This window comes from Callorhinchus milii, unplaced genomic scaffold, assembly GCF_018977255.1.
Source record: "Callorhinchus milii isolate IMCB2004 unplaced genomic scaffold, IMCB_Cmil_1.0 Scaffold3, whole genome shotgun sequence".
NCBI lineage: Eukaryota > Metazoa > Chordata > Chondrichthyes > Chimaeriformes > Callorhinchidae > Callorhinchus > Callorhinchus milii.
The window spans coordinates 75,989,372-76,009,438 of record NW_024704744.1 but is presented as its reverse complement, the minus strand read 5'-3'; the positions used below and the strand labels follow the sequence as shown (position 1 = coordinate 76,009,438).

At 44.8% G+C, this 20,067-nt stretch overlaps 2 protein-coding genes and 1 long non-coding RNA gene across 3 annotated transcripts; all 3 read left to right on the top strand.

Moving 5' to 3' along the window:
* Positions 1–5: 5 nt before the first annotated feature.
* On the top strand, positions 6–2,371 carry LOC103181626 (cold-inducible RNA-binding protein B-like). Its single transcript, XM_007898246.2, has one exon. It carries the CDS (start codon positions 273–275, stop codon positions 816–818), a length of 546 nt encoding a protein of 181 aa, XP_007896437.2. The 5' UTR covers positions 6–272; the 3' UTR covers positions 819–2,371.
* Positions 2,372–11,104: 8,733 nt separating this feature from the next.
* Positions 11,105–17,163, top strand: LOC121848581. Its single transcript, XR_006084961.1, has 3 exons — positions 11,105–11,230; positions 11,439–11,504; positions 16,884–17,163. It is a non-coding gene; the product is annotated as an uncharacterized LOC121848581 (long non-coding RNA).
* A 1,248-nt stretch (positions 17,164–18,411) lies between these two features.
* On the top strand, positions 18,412–19,218 carry LOC121848524 (cold-inducible RNA-binding protein B-like). The gene has a single exon (XM_042332777.1). It carries the CDS (start codon positions 18,615–18,617, stop codon positions 19,143–19,145), a length of 531 nt encoding a protein of 176 aa, XP_042188711.1. The 5' UTR covers positions 18,412–18,614; the 3' UTR covers positions 19,146–19,218.
* The last annotated feature ends 849 nt before the right edge of the window (positions 19,219–20,067 follow it).

Sequence of the window (20,067 nt, the reverse complement as noted above, 5' to 3'; positions counted from 1 at the left end):
GAATTCTTTCAGACGTTGGTGGGAGTGTTTCGGAGCTCAGCAGCGAGCACTCAGCCCGGCCCTCCTTAAGGAGGCGCAATGCCGCCTTTCCACAGATAGGTTTAAACGACGCTCCTTTAATTCCTCCTCTGTCTAATCGGCGGAGCTAAAGGCGGGGCGGCCATTTTACCTCCGCCTTTGCTCTGTGTGTGTGTGTGTGTGTGTATGTGGAGAGAGACACACACAGACAGACACGCTCGCTCTTAGTTTTTTTTAAAAAAAAAGACGCCAAAATGTGTGAGGACGGAAAGCTCTTTGTCGGAGGCCTCAACTTCAACACGGACGAGCAGAGGCTGGAGGAAGCGTTCAATAAATACGGGCAGATCACCGAGGTGCGAGTGATCAAGAACCGGGAAACGCACCGCTCCCGGGGCTTCGGCTTCGTCACCTTCGAGAACCCGGACGACGCGGAAGATGCCATGATGGCCATGGACGGCAAGTCCATCGAGGGCCGGCAGATCCGCGTGGGTCACGCTGAGAAGAAGACCGGCGGAGGCGGTGGTTACTCGTCTAGTGGCGGCTACTCGAATCGAGGAGGCGGCGGCGGCGGCTATTCGTCGGGCGGCTACGCGCCCAGCAGTGGCTACGGTGGCGGACAACCCCGGAGTGGCTACTCTCGAGGCGGCAGGAGCGGTTCGTACCGAGATGATTCGTACAACAGGAGCAGCAGCGGCGGCGGTGGTGGTGGTGGCGGCTACTACGGAGGTGGTGGTGGTGGTGGCAGCGGCGGCTACAAGAAGCAGGGATACAGCGGCTACAGCAGATCTAACTATGATTGAACAGCCAACTCTCCCCTCTCAATAGACCGTCTGCTGGGCTCGGGATCAGACTCCTTTGCCTCCCTCCCTCCCTCCCTCCAAACTCCTTGTGTGAAGGCTTTTGGAACCAGGAAGCTCCGTTATCTCTCTGAAGAATTTTGATGTGTTGCCTTTTGTGTGTTTTTTTTTCCAAAAAAAAACTATCAAAACAGTTTCACTAAAAGTCACGGTGACTAATCTGTTATCAGTTCTTCGTAAGTAAAAAGAAAAATCGGGCTTTGCTTTTTTTTTAAAAAAAAACCCCGAAATGCTGTATTTTCATACCTTTTTTTAAAAAAAACACACATATAATTTCTCTCTTGAATATTTGAAATTGCGAAAAAGTGGCAGTTTTTTAAAAAAAAACATCGCACACCGAGTCTCTAAAGTGTGTGCGCTCCACTCTTATTGGAATTTGTACAATATACTGTAGTTTGCTTTCTGGTGAGTTTTTCTCACATTTCCACGCGGCGCAGGGAGTAAAGCCTATTGTCCATTCGAGGGCCCCAAAAGGCCCACAATAATACTATAAATTACTACTTGATGTATCCAACAAAAATGTAGATGGTTTCAGATTTCCCTTTTCATCGACTCAGTTTACTGGTTACAATTCTTGTTTGAATTAAATGAGATTCTATTGAAATGTCCTTTGGGAACTTTTTTTTAAACTCCATTTACTGCTGTGATTTGAATGCAATGGTTTCCTCACCTGGAATAATGAAGTTGAACTTTGCACGTTCTTTGCTTTCAAAAGAAACTGCCATTTGTGATAACGTTTTTTTAAAGTCATGAAAGAATGTTTCAACTATTTGTCTGAGTTCTTTACAATAGAGTTCATAAACTCCGTTTCCCCATCACCCCAGTACTGTACTTGCAGACCAGATCGATTTCAAGATCCTCACACTCGCATACAAATAAATCACTTCATGCCCAGGCATTCCCCCCGTCTCTCTGACTTGCTCACACCCCACTCCTCTTCGCTCAGCTGGCTCCGGCCTCCTGCACGTCCCTCGTCCCCTCCGCTCCACCATCAGCAGCCGTATTTTCAGCCACTACGCCCTGAAACTATGGAACTGACTCAATCCCTCCGTCTTGCAGCCTCCTTGCCTGTTTTCAGATCAGACGTAGAGACATTCCTCTTGGACTGAGCCTATGGTCACTTCCCCCCTCTCCCTGGCTCAGCTTCAAGCTCCGCCACTGTTAAGCGTTCCGCGACGCTACCCCACGTGAAGGGCACTCTATGAATGCAAGTTGTTTGTTGTTGAGTATTACTCATCACTGGAAAGTAAAATGGAAACCTCAACAAGCCAACATTTTCATGTAGCCTGTTCTGAGACCTTTTGAAATCAAATGGATCATGATTTAAAAAAACATTTTGAAAACTGTTTACTGGTTTTAAAGTCGATAGTCATTTGATATTGTATTTTCATCGCTGGCAGTGTTCTTTGGACACAAACTTGCTACTTCGGAGACTTAAACCTTGCCGAATTGAATTTTTTTTAAATAGATATCTGAATAAAAATGCAGCTTCAGGATCTCTCGTGATGCGTCTTTGTTATATTGTTCAAATAGCTCGAGGAAACCAAACCCAGACGACTTTCCTCTATACACCAAGCTAACTACAATGATTTATTTGCTTCCCTGCACTCGTTAATGGATGAAACCATGTCTTTAAATACTGTGCACAAGGACTTGAAACTCAAGCTCAACGCACACCGAAGCAGTGAAGATGAAGGTAAAGTCTTAATATTTGTTGTAATTTGTTGTAAGAATTTACGACTTGTAGCTTGGGAGATTTTAATCCCAAACTAGAAGGTTTGGGGATATTAACTCCCAAAGCGGTTTAATTTATTTTCAAAACACATGATGGTTGTTTGTTTTGCTTGCTGAAAAGATGCATCAAAATGGATGGTTTTTTAATCTAAATCAAACAGATGGTAACAATCTGAAGTTATGAATGACTTGAGGGCGGGATAACAATCTGAAGTTATGAATGACTTGGGGGCGGGGAAAACTCCACTCTTAATTACTGTATATAAACTTGGGATTTTTTTTCTTACCTAAAGGCTTAAAAGTGTTTTTGAAAATCGGCTTACACTATTAAGATAATTGCACCTATTTTACTCGTGTAGCAACATTTAGCTTTGAAACAAATCTACTTGCATCTATTGTAGGACTTTCCTCTCTCTCTACCCCACCCCCACCCCCACCTTCCAGCGCTTGATAGAAATCTGAACTGCCCCAGTAGTTTGTAAGGTTAATTTGGCCTCTGTTCTGGTCAGTTATAAATGGGTGAATACTAGACTGATCTGTTAATTTTAGGTACAAATTCTAAAATATAGTAGATTAAAGTATTTTACTGGAGGCCATGCACCGCGTGCATACAGGAGTTGGCAGATGATCAAGATTTGAGCCCTTTGTTCCAAAGTCAAATGCAAGTTTGGAGTCAATCATAAACTTATTAATAAAAGTTCCTCTTGTGTATTTTCACACCCCTATTTTCCTGATCTGTATCTTATCGCCAAATTTGACATAACTTTAATCTTACCTTCAAATTTGATTTTAATTGAGATGCAGCTCAATGGGTTTTTTGAAAAAAAACGAGCAAAACAAAACAATGTTGCAAATGCTGGAAGTATTTGCCAGGGTCTTACTTCAGATGCAAAGTACCACTAAAAAAAAATACCTCTTTCTACAGCTAATTGAAACCATTTTTTTTGGGGGGGGCTGTATATCTCCTCTTTGTGCTTGGAGGGGGGAGGAGAAATGGTCGTCACTCTTGTCCCTTTGTGCCCCCCTCCCCCTGGAACAGGCGCTTTCTCGTTCAGACCTGTTCTACACTTAAAACAGGTGGTCGGTGGCAGATTACCTATGAACCTATGTGTTTGTAACGCAAACAACACGAAGCAATAAGAAGTGATGTGGAATAAGTAATTCAGCTACTTTCTAATGCCATTTCTGCTTTCCTCATTTAATGCCTTACATTAAGTTATGTTCACTGCACTGGTTGCCTTCTGGTGTGGTGCTTACTCAGCCATTGTTCCACACATATTATTTCCACTGCCTGGAAACAGAGTGGGAGGAGAAATCATTGCTTTTATGGAAGTACTCCAGGAAGGGTGGAATAATCTTATTTTTATTCCAATATTCAATTAAATTTCCTGCATTATCATTCTGTGTTGCTCTGTTTCTGCTTGTCCATCCCATGTTAATAACTCAGTGGTGGTCACAATTGACCATTTTTTAAGAATGATCCTTGCATTTGAGGATAGAGTTCGAAAGCCTCATCTTCAATGTCCTCCATGGCCCTGTTCCTTCTTGTCTCTGTGACCTGCTAATATCATATCGACTTGTCTGCTCCCTCTGCTCAGCAGGCTCTGGCCTGCTCCATGTCCCCCACTCGCCTTGAACCATCATTGGCGGTTGGGTCTTCAGCCTCTGCCCCCACACTCCATCCCACAATCCCTTCTCCCTGCTCTCTCGCCTCCTTCAAGGCATGTCTCAAGATCCTCTTCTTCAACCTTGCCTTCGGTCACCCTCATACCTTTTTACCCACGACTGTTTTTGGGACATTGCTGTGTGCAATTGGCTGCCGCATTTCACCCACAAAATATACTGTCAATTCACTTCACAGTATATTGTGTGAAGTGCTTTGAGACGTCACGACGACGTGATAAGGCGCTATGTCAAATGCAAGGATTATTATTATTACCTCTACCCCCCATCCCTCCTGACCCCAACCCCCTGCTCAGGTCCAAATTCCTGACTGTCCAGCCCGTTGGGACATCCTCTCGACATGTAATCTCGACATGTACATATACAAATGTAATTTGCTGTTGATATAAGGCCTTATCACGTCATTAATAAAAAGTTACAAAGCTGCAGTCCCATCTCTGAATTTGGATTCCAGTTATAAATTGTAGCTTTGCTATCGTTTCTTGAGTTTACAGCCTTAGAATTGAAAATTATACATATTTTTGCCTACTGAAACAGTCTCTTCACATTAATCCAGAAGGAACTTCCCAATGAGAAGCTTTGACAAATAAAGTGCTATAAAAATTTAAATTGCTTTACCTGCATACAGTTGAGACTAGAAATTAAATGTTTTATTCAGGAAGTTACTATTTATGAACATGACTGGATCTTGGACCACTATGCTCAAGAAGCATTCAAGTACCATCTGCGTTTACTTCTACCTTGCCTCCTTCAAGGCCTGTCTCAAGACCTTCCTCTTCGACCGCACCTTTGGTCACCCCCCAATCTCACTCTCCGTGCCCTTCACCCCCGGACTGATCCCAACACGGTTGCAAATCCTTGACAGTGCAGTGTCTTGGGACGCTTTGGGAAGGCGCTGGAAGTCCTTATACAAAATATGCCAAATGGATTTTTGCTAAGCATTGTTATGTGTGATGGAGGTTATTAATAATCCTTGCATTTGATACAGCATCTTTATCACCTTAAGCTATTTCAAAGCACTTCACAGAATATACTGTAAAATGGATTAACTGTATTTTGTGGGCGAAATGTGGCCGCTAGTTGAGTACAGCGGAGTTTAACATCCTCATTTAGTAAATTAACTTTTTCCAATGTGAGGGATGTTTGTGAATGAGTGTGAGTGGTGCCCCAATGGATAAGATGTAAGGGAAATGTGATGCTCTTGTGCTTGATTTAGCAGCGAAAGAGATGGTGGTTCATCAACCCATTCTGTCGACCAGGATGATAACCAGCATTGGAGTGAGCACATTAAAGTTGCAATTGAATAATCCTTGCAATCGTAACTTTCAAAAAGTCTCAAAGCTACACAGTGCATTTCTGTCAATACTGTGCCTGTAATGCAAATGTGGCAACCATTGTATGCACAGCAAGGTCCCACAAACAGGCATTAGGTGAATGATTTATCTCTTTCAAGTAGTGTCATTGAAACAAACATTTGATTTTAAAACATTAACCTTTTGTGATGCCTTGAAATGTTGATGTTATCACTTATTATGGATAACTGCAATGCACAATCTCTATTCATAGAGGTGGAAACTCAATTTGCAACTTCAATTGATGCATCAAGTGATTTAAAATGGCTAAAGGTATTGCATTTAGATTAACTAAAACTTAGGGTTCTCCAGTGATGAGCAATATTGTGATCACTATTAGTCTGAAAATGTGTTGACATGCTGGTCCAATTTTGGGGACATAGAGAAAAATATGTTCATGTCTATTTTGGGTGTTATTTGTTAGCCTAATTCAATTGGAAGCACAGAGCCTCAGGTTCTGATCAAATCAATTAGAGGCTTCAGCTGAAATCCCGGCTGACACCATACTTAGACTATGCAAACTCCTTGCTTGTCGGCCTCCCCAGATCATCCAGAACTCAGCAGCCCATGTCCTCTCCTGCATCAGGCTCGACCGACTCCACTGGCTTCCCATCACACAAGGGATACAGTTCAAGATCCTGGTCCTCACCTTCAAAGCCCTCCATGGTCTTGCTCCACCCCTACCCCTGAGACCTACTAACCCTCTACCATCCTGCCTGTTCCCTCCACTCAGCAGGTTCCAGCTTGCTTCATGTCCCCCACCTCGCCCACCCCACCAGTAGGTGGGTGGTCTGCCACTCTGCCTCCACTCTCTGGAACTCCATCCCGTAGTGCCTCCGCCTTGGCCCCTCCCTTGCCTCCTTCAAGACCCATCTCAAGACCCTCCTTTTCGACCGGATTTTCGATTATCTTGTTTCCCCCCCGTCCTTCACCCTTCCCAATCCCGAACCCCAGCTCGCGTCCAAAACTCTGCCTGTCCAGTGCTTTGGGACGTCCTCCCGATGTGATATACAAATGCAATTTGTTGCTGTTCCTGTTTCCTTCAGTGTCTTGGCCAACAAGCCTATGGGACCTTGCTGTGTGCAAATTGATTGTCTTTGAAAGAGCTACGAACTAATCCCACTCCCATACTCTTATCCCATAGCCCTGCAAATGTTTCCTTTTTAAGTACTTATCCAATTCTCTTTTGAAAGCTATTATCAATCTGCTTCCACCACCCTTTCAGGCAGTGCATTACAGACCGTAACAACTCTCTGGGAAAATGTCTCTTTGTCTCCCCTCTCGTCCTTTTGCTAATTATCTTAAATCTGTGTCCTTTGGTTACTGATCCATCCACCAAAGGAAACAGTTTCTCCCTATCTACTCTCAAAACTCCACATAGTTTTGAACACCTCTATTAAATCTCCCCTCAACCTTCCGTGCTCTAACGAGAATTATCCCAGCCTCACTCGTCTCTCCAATATGTGAATTTGATGTTTTTTCCGGGGGAGTGGGGGGGGGTGAAGTTTGCAGGAGCTCAAATTTAAGTTCAGGTTCTCAATTAATAAATATTGCAGGGAAGTGAGAATAGCTACAAATGAGATTGCACTTTTTATCTTAGACTATGCTAATTGGCAAGGGACGATTTTAAATGTAGAAGCCTTTTGAGGATATCCTCCGAAAGTGAAAGGTACTATATAAACGTAAACTGTTCTATCTGGATAGGAGAGCAGGGGGAAAACCAGAATTTTTTAGTACAGAGAAAAGACATTTGGTCCATTGTGTGAAACTACAAACTGTATTACCATCCTTCAGTGTTAATACATTATATATTCCACTTCGAGCTCTCTTCCACATCCCTTTTTTTTAAATATAGTTCAGATGCTTGTCAAGTTCTGTTTTGATTAATTCTAATGGCACAGCCTCAAATGGTATTTGTGGCAAAAAAAATTAGTCAACGAGTGTCTGACACATGCAAAAACCCTTCACCATGCTTAAGAGTATCCAGACCAATGCATGCCACCTACACATGGCAATTCCCATAGAATACTCATTCCCTCCCTGGAGGAACGTACCCTACTTTACTAATTCCAGTGGTAAAAGCCAAGGTTTGGGGATCCCAGTGTGCATTGGTGTACTGCTGGAGTTTAATCAGCTAAAACTGCATAACTTGACATTGATCTTGAACGCATTCATTGTCTGGCAAGCTTTCTGCTGCTTGTCCAGCTAGGGTGACCCTACTTTTGGCTTGCAGGATTAACAGGCGTTGAGTGAGAAGAATCAGTAGCCCCAGTGACCAGTTTGCCCCTCCAGGTCCTGCCAGTGAACCAGGCTGGGTGGTCATGAATCATGGCGTGTTTCAATTAATACCAAACCCTAACAACAACAACTTGCATTTATGAAGCGTCCCAGAGCTCTTGGCAGTGGTGGAGCATAATGCCGGGGGAGGGGGAGGTGACTGTACCCACGGTCAAAGAGAAAGGTTTTCAGGCGCGACCTGAAGATAGGGAAGGAGGGAGCAAGGCGGGAGGGATAGAGGAAAAATGTTCCAGAGTTTTGGGGTATAGTGGCTAAAACAGGGCACAAGGGACAAGAGGGAGGCTAGAGCCAGTTGAGCAGAGGCAACAGGTAGTGGTTTGGGGGGTAAGCAGGTCAGAGAGGTAGGGAGGTACCAGTGCATGAAGGGATTTGGAGATGAGTGAGAGGATCTTGAGATAGATCTGTTCGGTGCCAGGAGGGAGCCAGTGAAGCCTGGCTAGAATTGGTGTGATGGGGGTACGGAGTTTAGTGCGGGTGAGTATGCAGGCAGCGGAGTTTTGGATTAATTGGATTTTGCGGACAGGGGAGATCGGCGAGGAGGGTATTCAAGTAGTCTGATAACCTACTGAATGCGATCAGAGCAAGTAGCTCCATTTTTTGGCCAGGGTAGGTTAGCTAGAAACATGCTTCTATTTGAACTTTCCATGAACACTGAAGTGTTGGGAGCTCTCTGGACTTGAGTCAACACATGTTGAATGTGCCATGTCCCGCTTCCTGCCAGTAAGGATTGTTTGACAAAGTTCCAGTATGTTTAAAGGCTGAATGTTAGATCACCACGATCACAGCTATCTTATTTCCTCAGATCATGTAAATGATCCAGCACACTTAAAGTAAGTGGTGAAAGGACATAAATCAAGTCCTTACTAAGGAGACCTGTCTCTTTAGAAAAGTTGCCTTGAGTGGATTTGATAGTACTGTACCTTGCTGTAAGGTGTTGATTTTAAATTAGGTCTGTGCCGAAATAGTTAATCTCAGCAGATTAGGCATAGGAAAATCAGACAGGGTTCTGTTACCAGATAGAAAATTCAACAGAGATGTCAAAATACTTCCATAATGTAGAAAACTACAGTCTGTTTATTCAATGGCCAAAGAGAAACAGCTGCTGCCTCTTAAAGTAAAAGTTCAGCTACTCCATGTCTTGTGACGTGGTTCGAGGACTCGCCTCACAAGTGAGTGGACCCTGGTTCAATTCCCGGGCAGGACGAAATCTTAAGAAAGTTTTGTTACTCCACACACCTCTATCTATCCAGCAGTAAGTAGGAACCATGTTGTTAATCAACTGGTGGATTGCAGGGGTAATAATCCCTTCAAAAAAAATGTGGTCACTTCAATCCACAACTGTTTGTGGGACACTGCTGCATTTCACCCACAAAATGTACAGTCAATTCACTTTTACAATATATTCTGTGAAGCGCTTTGAAATATCGCACCAACTTAATAAAGTCCTACATCAAATGCAAGGATTATTATTATCATTATTGAAATGGAGATTCTTAGATGGTAAACACACTAATTGTTTAAGTGGCTAGTGGTTGCGAAGGGGAGGATTATGGAAAATTTCACGTTTAAATTTGTGGTGTTGAAGTTGTTATGGTACCAATGTTGGAGTTGGATTAAAACAGGTTTTAATAGTGTGGAAATAAATTGTACAAATATTTTCTATGACAAAAATAATAATATATTTTATATGATGTGAAACCTTTTCAAAGCACTTCATGGTTATTGCTGTGAAATGTAGGAACTGTATTTTTATGGGGAGTGGGGGGAAGCACCTCTGGAACTACTGCACTGGGATCTTAAGTCCCAACACTGGACCCATTTTCTGATCCAGAAGTCAGAGCGTGACCAACTGAGCCAAACTGATACCAATAAGACAAACTGATGCCCACATTTGTATGCTACATGCAACAAATGGACCGTAATAAATCCTCTATTACAGCAAAGAAATTAGTTGCATTTTTGAAGCTCTTATCATACAGAATTGAAAGCTCCTATCCTACAGACTTAAAGTGCTTTGCTGTCAAATACAGCAGTCATTTAGCAAGTTTCCACAAAAAGCCATGACATAAATGAACAATTCATCTGGATGACTGTTGGCCAGGACACCAGGAGCAAAGTCCTTTTGTCCAAAAGCATCATGAAATCTTTAATATAGACCTGAGCAACAGGCAAATGGACCTGCTATGCCTTGTTCAATCTCTATCTATTCTAAACCTTGTGCTCCACCTGTATTCAGTTGCGCACCTTCTCATTTCATATGTCACCCTCTCCAGTACCTTGTTTTGAATTCTTCTAAAATATTAGTTGCAAAATTATGGTAATATTTACCTTTCACAATTTTTGGACATTTCAGCTTCTTCATAATTCTTCCTATCTTAGTCCATTGAAATGCCCCTCAACTATTTTAGAAAATTTCAGGTCCATTATTCCAGTCGTTTTTTCCTCAATGCATCTAAGTTTTCAGCATACTTCCATTCCCCCAACTTCCAAGAGCCTAGGAGACTAAATTAAATTAATCCTTATAGATCTACAGGTCAGCAATCCCAGATAAAATGAACAATTGCAGTTTTGTATTGTAGCCTTTTATGATTGGAAAGCTAAAATGATTATTAAGAAAACTCAAATTGATACAGGGTAGTCTTGTTACAATGTGCTGTCTATATAGCATTGAGCTATTTATCCCAACTAGTTCATCTTGGTGTTTATACTCCACATAAGCCTCCACCTATCCTAATCTGCCTTTCAAACCCCTCTTTTCCTTTCTCCCTTACGTATGCTTAAATGCATTGATGCTTTCAGTTTCAACCACACTTCTGGAAATGAGTTTCTGGGTAAAGAAATTCCTTCAATAATCTTTCAGATCTGCTTGTGGCTATCTTGGATTTATGCTCCTTGTCATGGGCCAACAAATGAAAAAAGCCCATTTATCTATTTTTGTGGCTGACTTGTTGCAACTATATACAACTTGCACTTATATAACATCTTTCTTATCAGATAACATCAGAAAGCGCTTTGCAGAGATGATGGGAGAATCATCAAGCAGGGGAGAATGGGGCGTTTGAGGATGTTAACCGAAGGTTGTAGAATCTATACCATGCCAACTCCTCCTTTGAAGCTCTAATCTGAATTCCCTGCTCCCTCCACATACCCCTTTATATTTTTCGTCTTCAAGTGGTTATCCAATCAAACTTACATATGAAGAGATCTTTTTCCTCCTCCCCCACCTCCTGGTGAAATCCTTCTCTGCATGAAGATTAGATTGATTTAATCCTGTGGCAAATCTGACCGGTATGTAGAATTGGTCTGCTACCTGAGTCTTAAATGTTGGGGGGAAAGGGTTATAAATCTTTCATGCATGAATCAGCTGCATTGAACATGTTTGAACAAACAAACAGAATAACTACAATACAAATTGAACCTGATGAAAGAAAGGAATGTTGCACTCTTTAACAATTCAATTTCATTTAAGTTAGATAATTATTTTTTTGTTCTGCAGGAAACACAAACGTACAGTCATTTGACGACATCTATGTATGAAGAGATCTGCTTTATCTTTGTGTGGGTGAGATGAGATTTGTCTTGATTCCAGTAAGAAATCTGAAGAGGTTGTCTTTGCATTTAATACTTAGTGTTAAATCTGACGGAGATGTGTAATTGTGCACCAAATGATAACGGTGACTGGTGTGTGTGTAGAATGGGTGAATTTAAAGAACATGTATCATTGTGAACCGTTTGTCCACAAGTCACCTCTGCCATCTCTCCCCTCTGATTCCAAATGCAACGTTATGGATTTCATTATGAGGAAAACCATCAAATTTCCCCAGGACACATCCTCCTTCCCCCTTTCCTTCAGTTCTGTCTCCCACAGCTGCTACCCTACAACTTTGCTCCCATTTCTCCTGTGTGTGTTTGTGTTGGGGGAGGTGGGGGCTGTGTGGTGTGTATATTGTATATAGGGAGGGGGGTTATGGTGTGTATATGGGGAGTGGCGGCTGTGGTGTGTGTATTGTATATGGGGAGAGGTATTTGTGTGGTATGTATATAGGGTGGGGGGATGTGTGTATTGCATAGGGAGAGGGATTGTGTGGTGTGTACATATGGGGGTTGCTGTGTGGTGTGTTTATGGGGAGGGGCTGTCTGTATTGTATAGGGAGGATTGTGTGGTGTGTATATGGGGAGGGCTGTGTGGTGTGTGTATTGTATATGGGGAGGATTGTGTGGTGTGTGTATTGTATATGGGGAGGATTGTGTGGTGTGTGTATGGGGAGGGCTGTATGGTGTATGTATTGTATATGGGGAGCATCCAAGGCTGCTATGAGTGGCGTTGTTCGTGACTTTCTTAATAATGGGGAACGGGGGTCTGTGTGGTGTTGTATGGTGGAGGGTCTTGGGTTGCATGGGCTGAACCTGGCTCGTGTACTGTCCCGCACCAGGCTTCGGGACCACATCACTCCCACCCTCGCTCGCCTCCACTGGCTCCCCATCCCCAGAGGATTGATTTCAAGATCCTCATCCTCACCTACAAGGCCATTCACGGCCTTGCTCCTCCTACCTCTCCAACCTACTATCCCCCTACCTACCTGCCCGTACCTCCGTTCCTCTGGCTCTGGTCTGCTCCACGTCCCCCGCCCCAACCGCCCTACTATCGGTGGTCGGGCCTTCAGCCTCTCAGCCCCCAGGCTCTGGAACTCTATCCCCCAGTGCCTTCGCCGCCTCCTCCCTTTCCTCCTTCAAGGCCGGTCTCAAAACCTTTCTCTTTGACGTGCCTTCAGCTCCCTCTCGACTCTCTTCCTCCTCCTCGCTCCCTCCCTTCCCTCCCCTCACCCTGACCATTTCCCCCCTCCTCGCTCCCTCCCTTCCCTCCCCTCACCCTGACCATTTCCCTGCTCGGGTCATGACCCAACTGTGCAGGGCCTTGGGACGTCCTCCTGACGTGAAAGGCGCTCTATGAATGGAATCTTGTTGTTGTTGTTGTGGGGGGGGTGGGTGTATGTGGGGGTGTGTGTGGTGTGTGTATTGTATATGTGGGGAGAGGGGGGCTGTGTGGTGTGTATTGTATATGGGGGGGGGGGGTTGTGTGGGGTGGGGGGGTTGTGTGGTGTGTATGTGGGGGGGGTGCTGTGTGGTGTGTGTATTGTATATGGGGTGGGGGGGGGGTTGTGTGGTGTGTATGTGTGGGGGGGGGGTGTGTGTGGGGTGTGTATTGTATATGGGGGGGGTTGTGTGTTGTGTATGTGTGGAGGAGGGGGGTGCTGTGTAGTGTGTGTATTGTATATGGGGTGGGGGGGGGTTGTGTGGTGTGTATGTGTGGAGGAGGGGGGTGCTGTGTCGTGTGTGTATTGTATATGGGGTGGGGGGGGGTGTGGTGTGTATGTGTGGAGGAGGGGGTGCTGTGTCGTGTGTGTATTGTATATGGGGTGGGGGGGGGGTGGTGTGGGGGGGGGGTGCTGTGTAGTGTGCATTGTATATGGGGTGGGGGGGGGTGTTGTGTGGTGTGTGGAGGGGGGTGCTGTGTAGTGTGTGTATTGTATATGGGGTGAGGGGGGTTGTGTGGTGTGTGTGGAGGAGGGGGGTGTTGTGTAGTGTGTATTGTATATGGGGTGGGGGGGGGTGGTGTGTGGTGTGTGGAGGAGGGGGTGCTGTGTAGTGTGTGTATTGTATATGGGGTGGGGGGGGGGGGTTGTGTGGTGTGTGGGGGGAGGGAGCGGCGGTGGGTAATTTAAACGCCGGCCTCGTTTAGAAGCCTCGCGGCGGGCGGGCGCGGGCGCGCGCGCAGCTAACGGCCACTTTGCGGCGCGATCTCTGGAAATGCGCGCGACGGAACAACGGTCACTCTCTCTCTCTGTCTGTCTGTCTGTCTCACGCGCTGCTTTGTGGCGCGGACCGGAGGGAGTGGAGTGGAGCGATGTGGCCATGTTGCGCGGGCGGTTGTGCTGCGCGTGAAAAAAAAACTTCGTTGAGCGGCCGCCTAGTATTTGATTTATAATTTAAATCTGCAAAACGTGATTCCCCCCTCCTCCCCCCCCCCCCCCCCAGATATTTTCTTCCAGTTTCAAAAGCACTGACCTAAATTGTCCTCTCTCACCCACACGTTGGCAAATATTGGGCTACTTTTGGGCTAGTATTTGGTTGACTTGGGGCTACAATATACAACACAAAATTACACTTGTAAAGCGCCTTTCACAACGGGAGGACGTCCCAAGGCGCTGAACAATTGGGGATTAGGATGGGGGTGGTAGCAGCTTGGCCAAAGGCGCGGTTGCAGAGGAGGGTCTCGAAGGAGGCCAGGGAGGGAGTGCGGCGAAGCGAGTGCGGGATGGCGTTCCAGAGGGTGGGGCAGAGCTGCTGAAGGGCCGACCATCGATGGCGGGGCGGGCGAGGCGTGGGCGTGAAGCAGGCTGGAGCCCCGCTGAGCGGCAGGGAATGGGCAGGTCGGTGGGGAGTGAGGTCAGCGGTAGGAAGGAGCAAGGCTTGTGGAGGGCTTTGGAGGTGAGGGGCAGGATCCTGAACTGTAGCCTCGTGAGTCTTGGGGAGCCAGTGGAACCAGGCAAGGATGGGGGTGAGAGGGTGAGGATACGGGCTGAGAAGTTCTGGGTGATCTATATCCTGTGGAGGGAGGAGTTGGGGAGGCCGACAAGCAGGGAGTTTGTTCAGTCGAGCCTGGATGTGACGAATGCGTCGATGAAGGTCTTGGTGGCGACATGAACGTCATCGGGAGTGAAAAGAACAAAGGAACTCCCAAATACCCGTGTGACCTTAATATGTGTAGTTCCCTCTCCATGTGTTGCCACCAAATACAATTAAATCACCCTCAAGAAAAAATAGGGAGTATTACTAATAGATTAGGATCTAATTTTACAGTAATACTTAATAAAATTCCTTAATGAGTAATCAAAGTTGCACAAATGACTCATTTGCATATATTGTATATGTTATTGTATCTGTCCACCTACAACATACACAATCACTACACTTTGCTATATGTTTTCTGAAGCACTTTGAGACATCCTCTTCATGTGAAACGTGCTCTGGTACGCTGATGGGTGATATATAAAGGCAAGTTATTGTTGTGCTATATCCAAAGTAAGGATTATTATGTCACACAAACCCATGGGAACTCTGCTTTGGTCTACCTTTGGAGCAATGTGCCTGCAGGTCAATAGGAATTACTCTGCTGATACTCAGTGCCAAGGAACACATGTCACATATCAAGTTCAAATGTCTGCTCTGGTGACGTGCTGGAAGCTGGCTGGTGTCTGTGGAATTACATTCCTTTAGGTAAAGCGGGGAGAAGATTGCAAGAGGGGTGCATGAAATATTGTTACAAAAGACCTGCAAATTACACTCCATTGAGTTTTTTAAAAATAAAAGTGATATTGTATCATTTAAGGCACATTTAAATGATAATGACCATTAATAATTACCTCACAGCTGAAATAACATGGATTTTCACAAGTGATGAATAAACAATCCTACAGAGAGTTAAAATGCAAATTAATTCTGCAACATAAAGATATTTGTAAGGCAGCTGTCACATAATTAGTTCTGCAGTTTAGAATTTCTTTTTTTCTTTATGAGCAGATTCTCCAGTTTGGGAGAATTCCAGAGATGTGTTGCATAAAACAAAAACAACTACTTGCATTTATATACCACCTTTCAAGCAGGATAATATCTTGAAGCGCTTTACAGAAGCACAAATATAGGGATGGTGGGGCATGATCTAAAAGATAGTTTTATCAAAAGGGTTTAGAAAGCACGCAAGTAGGGCACAGAATTTTATTCTTACATTTTAATACAATAATAATGATCCTTGCATTTGATATAGCGCTTTTTATGTCTTCTTGTCGTCTCAAAGCGCTTCACAGAATAGTCTGTAAGTGAATTGACTGTATATTTGTGGGCGAAATATGCCAGCCAGTTGTGCATAGCAGTGTCGCACAAACAGTCATGGATTGAATTGAGTAATTTATTATTGTATTTTTTTCTTGAGGGATTATTATTAGTCGTATAGAGTAAGGAAACTTGCCCAAGGTTTCACCCTGCCAGGAATCAAACCCAGGTCTCTCACTTGCAAGGCAAGTGCTCTAACCAATGAGCTACAGAACTCCACATGCTGCCTTTAATATCAGGAGGATATATCAAGGTTCTTCACAGGATTTACTGCAGTTTGTGTGTGTTTTGTAGGCAAACAAGGTAGCCAATTTGTGCACAGCAATGTCCCACAAACCGACATGAAGCCAATGACCAATTTTCATCTGAGGCATTGTTGGGTGAGATGGAAGGAATGGGGAATTCAGTGGAACAGAGTTTGGAGAGTAGCAGTGTAGGGCCACTGGAAATTGATGTGGTCAGAAACAGAGATTGTGAAGTGAGGAGAAGTCAGGACAATGATCCGCTAGGTACTGGGAGGAGTGGGGGAGTGGAGTCTCGTGAAAATGGAGGTAATGGGGGTGTATAGTCTGATGGAGAAAATACAGGCTGCTGAGTTTTATATGATCTCACTTTTGAAGCTCATAGAATAAACATTTATTTTTCTATTACCTGTAAGGATTCTACATTTCTGTCATCCCATCCTTATCATGCCTCAATACAGTTTCATAGGAAATGGGTGCCCTCAGGGTACCTAACTCGGGTTGTTATTCTTTATGAATGAAGACACTGAGTAGCAGTAATAAATGTTGAACAAATCTCCAGTATGTTGTGTTAAAAGAGTTATCTATAACGGTACCAACTAGAAATCAATCAAACTGGGTTTAAATCTCTTATTTTCTTTTCAGCTAAATATAATATAGTATATTTTATAATAACAATTATTATTCTTAAATTCTTAAAAACTTTTTTAAAAGGCATTATTTGTGGAAATAGAATTGTAATCCTGCATGAACGAAGAATTTGAATCTCCTAGTTTGCTAATAAAAGTAATACTTTTCTTTCTTTAAAGGAACCTTACGGGTGCCCAGGACCATCAACGGTCACAAACTTCTCGGCTGCCATTTAGGGGATTTTTAAAATCACAATGAAAGCAAATAGAGCAATAACAATGCAAATGGAGTGTGGTTGCTGCAACAAAAAAGAGAGCAGTGTTCAAATCTTACCGTTTGTTGCCCTGAATTTCTAACATATTTTCCGGGACTTTTACCCTCAAAAGGGGAGGGGAAGGCGAAGAAGAGATATTTACGATCTACACTTTTGTGTTTTTTTTAATTAAAAGAACCCTTGACTTCAAGATCCTCACTCTCGTGTTCAAATCCATTCACTCCCTGGCACCTCCCTATCTCTCCGACCTCTTCACTCCCTAATCTACCACCCGGCGCCTTTGTTTGACTGGCACCGGCTCATCCCTTGCAATCTCCGCCCCATGATCGGAGGTCGTGCTTTTAGCCACTACGCCCCAAAACTCTGGAACACTCTCCCTCAATCCCTCCGCCTTGCCCCCTCTCTCCCCTCTTTCAAGTCCCACCTGAAAACTTTCCTCTTCGACCGTGCTTACGGTCACCTCCCCCCCTCCTCAGAGTCACGCTCCGCCATTGTTAAGCGCTCTGAGACCGTACCCTGCGTGGAGGGTGCTATATAAGTGCAGGTTGTTGTCGTCGTCGTTTTGGACATTCGCAAACACCAAAAAAACACTTCTAGTTTTTTTTAAATATCCAAAGAACGAACAAAGTCAAGTAACCCCCCCAACCCCAGGAGAATCTGGGGCTACCTAGATCTCTAGTGTTTTCGTTTTTAATTTTAAATACAATAAGAACAATTAAAATGCATTCATTTTTCTTTTACTTCATGCTGTTTTTATGCTCTCTGAGTGGGGAATACAAATCCTTCTTTCTAATATGTGCAAAATCTGAACATATTTCCCAGGATCTTAGGTTTTGCATTCAAGCTTTTTTTGTAAAAAAAAAATCGGTGCAGTTTCCTCTCAGTCTGGGTTCGATGTACAAAAAATCCTCTTGTGTTTTGGACTTAATTCCCCAGGAATTCTCCAGTTTTTCCCGTTATTCTGCAATAAAAACGACAAGAATAGCTTTGAAGCGGTTTGAATCCCAATCCGCTGCTAACTCTGTGTGGGAGGGAGGGGCTGGTTTTTACATAGTACACAAAGAATTTTTTTGAAAAAAACATTAATTGAAAAGAAATCAAAATGCATATGGAATTTCTTTGAAACCATCTGCAGTTGCTCCCTGCGTAGGGTTTTTTTTACACACACACACACACCGGCATTTTGAACACGCAACCCCCCCCCCCCCCCTCGCTCCGAAGCAGTTTGCTCTCTGGGTTTTTTTTTCGGGTGGAAGCGGTTTGAATTTTTGTTTCAATTGCATTTTGAATGCAGTTGTGATTTCGTGGGGTGGGGAAGAGGAGGGGGGAGGAGGGGAGATGGCGCGGTGGGAACTTTCCGCTTCACAGAACAAAGAACGGAACTAAAGTTGCGGGTGTCTTCCCCGGACGGGTTTGAGCAGCGCACAGTGAGTCAGGCATATAACGGGCACTCTTTCCGGCGGTGGTTGGTCTATCCATTGAGCGTCTAACGGCAGCTGGAGAGCAGCGAGAGAGGGGGTCGCGGTCGCCTCTTTTTCCTGCCTCTCTCTCTCTCTCTCTCACACACACACACACATCGCGCGACCCAGACAACAATAGCCACAGCCCAGCTGCCGAGAGAGAGAGGAGAGACAACATGTCTGACGAAGGGAAGCTTTTCGTCGGCGGTCTGAGCTTCAGCACGGACGAGCAGTCGCTGGAGGAGGTTTTCTCCGAGTACGGGCAGATCAGCGAGGTGCGGGTCATCAAGGACCGCGACACGCAGCAGAGCCGCGGCTTCGGCTTCATCACCTTCGAGAATCCCGGCGATGCCAAGGACGCGCTGCTCGCCATGAACGGCAAGTCCATCGATGGCCGACAGATCCGCGTGGACCAGGCCGAGAAGAAGTCCGGGGGAGGAGGAGGAGGAGGAGGCGGAGGTAACATGAGAGGCGGCTACCGGCGCCCCGGCGGCGGCTACGGAGGTGGTGGAGGAGGAGGCGGCGGCTACGGAGGTGGAGGAGGCGGCGGCTACTACAGCGGCCGGAGCGGCTACGGCGGGTCCAGTCAGTACAGCAGCAGCTACAGCGGCGGCGGCAGAAGCGACAGCTATAGTGGACCCCGAGGCCGGGGGTATGGCGGGTACGGCTACAGTGGGAGCCGGTCCGGACAATATGACAAGTATTAACTAGTTAAGGGAGAGCCAGAGAACCCCCCCACACACCCACCCACACACACACACACCCACACACACACACACACACCCCACACACACACACACACACACCACACCACCCCACACACACCCACACACACCCCACACCCACACACACACACACACACACACCCCACACACACACACGCACTCTCACAGGATAAAAGACGAGAAGAAAGAAAAGTTAAAAGAGAAAAAAAACGATCAGGCTCACGGTCACCATCCTCCTTTTTGGCTATTTTTTTCCAAAGTATTTTTGAGCTTCAGGATTTCCACTTATCTCGCAAAAAAAAATCAAGTTGCTCACTATGTTGCTCATTATGTTATAATATATATGATATATATATATATATATAATGGGAAAACAATGCTGTTTAAGGGATCGACAACTCATTCACTTCGAGATGCAACTAATATTTGGAAGAAAAACTTACCTTTATCACGTGGTCATTCTGTTTGTAGTTCTCAGGATATATTCCCCCCCCCCCCCATTTTTTCTCATTATGTTTATTTGAAATTTTTTTTAAAAAAAGTGAGGCAGACGTGATTCATCTGATTTTTAAAGTGATTCGTCCGATGCAGATAAATCGACGACAAAATAAGCTTGTAGTTGAAAGCACAGTTCGTTTTTTTTCCGGTTTTGAAACTAGTTGGTTTCTTTTCTTTATTCCTTTATTCTTTCCCCTCCTTTTTTGGACAATACCGTCACACTACATTTTTCTTGTATACTTTATAACGGTTCCGATCCGCAGTTCATCGCATTAGGTGGTGCGTGTGAGCACCGTGACCTTATTTATCATAATTTATACCACCCTTCAGGCTTCCCTTGTTTTTTGGGGGTATGGGGGGGGGAAGAATAGAAGAGAATTGAGCCCTTCCAGACTTGCCACATTGA

What these genes read in the sequence shown, in the direction of transcription:
- LOC103181626 (XM_007898246.2), top strand. Translation starts at nt 273, where the DNA reads ATGTGTGAGGACGGAAAGCTCTTTGTCGGAGGCCTCAACTTCAACACG.
- LOC121848524 (XM_042332777.1), top strand. Translation starts at nt 18,615, where the DNA reads ATGTCTGACGAAGGGAAGCTTTTCGTCGGCGGTCTGAGCTTCAGCACG.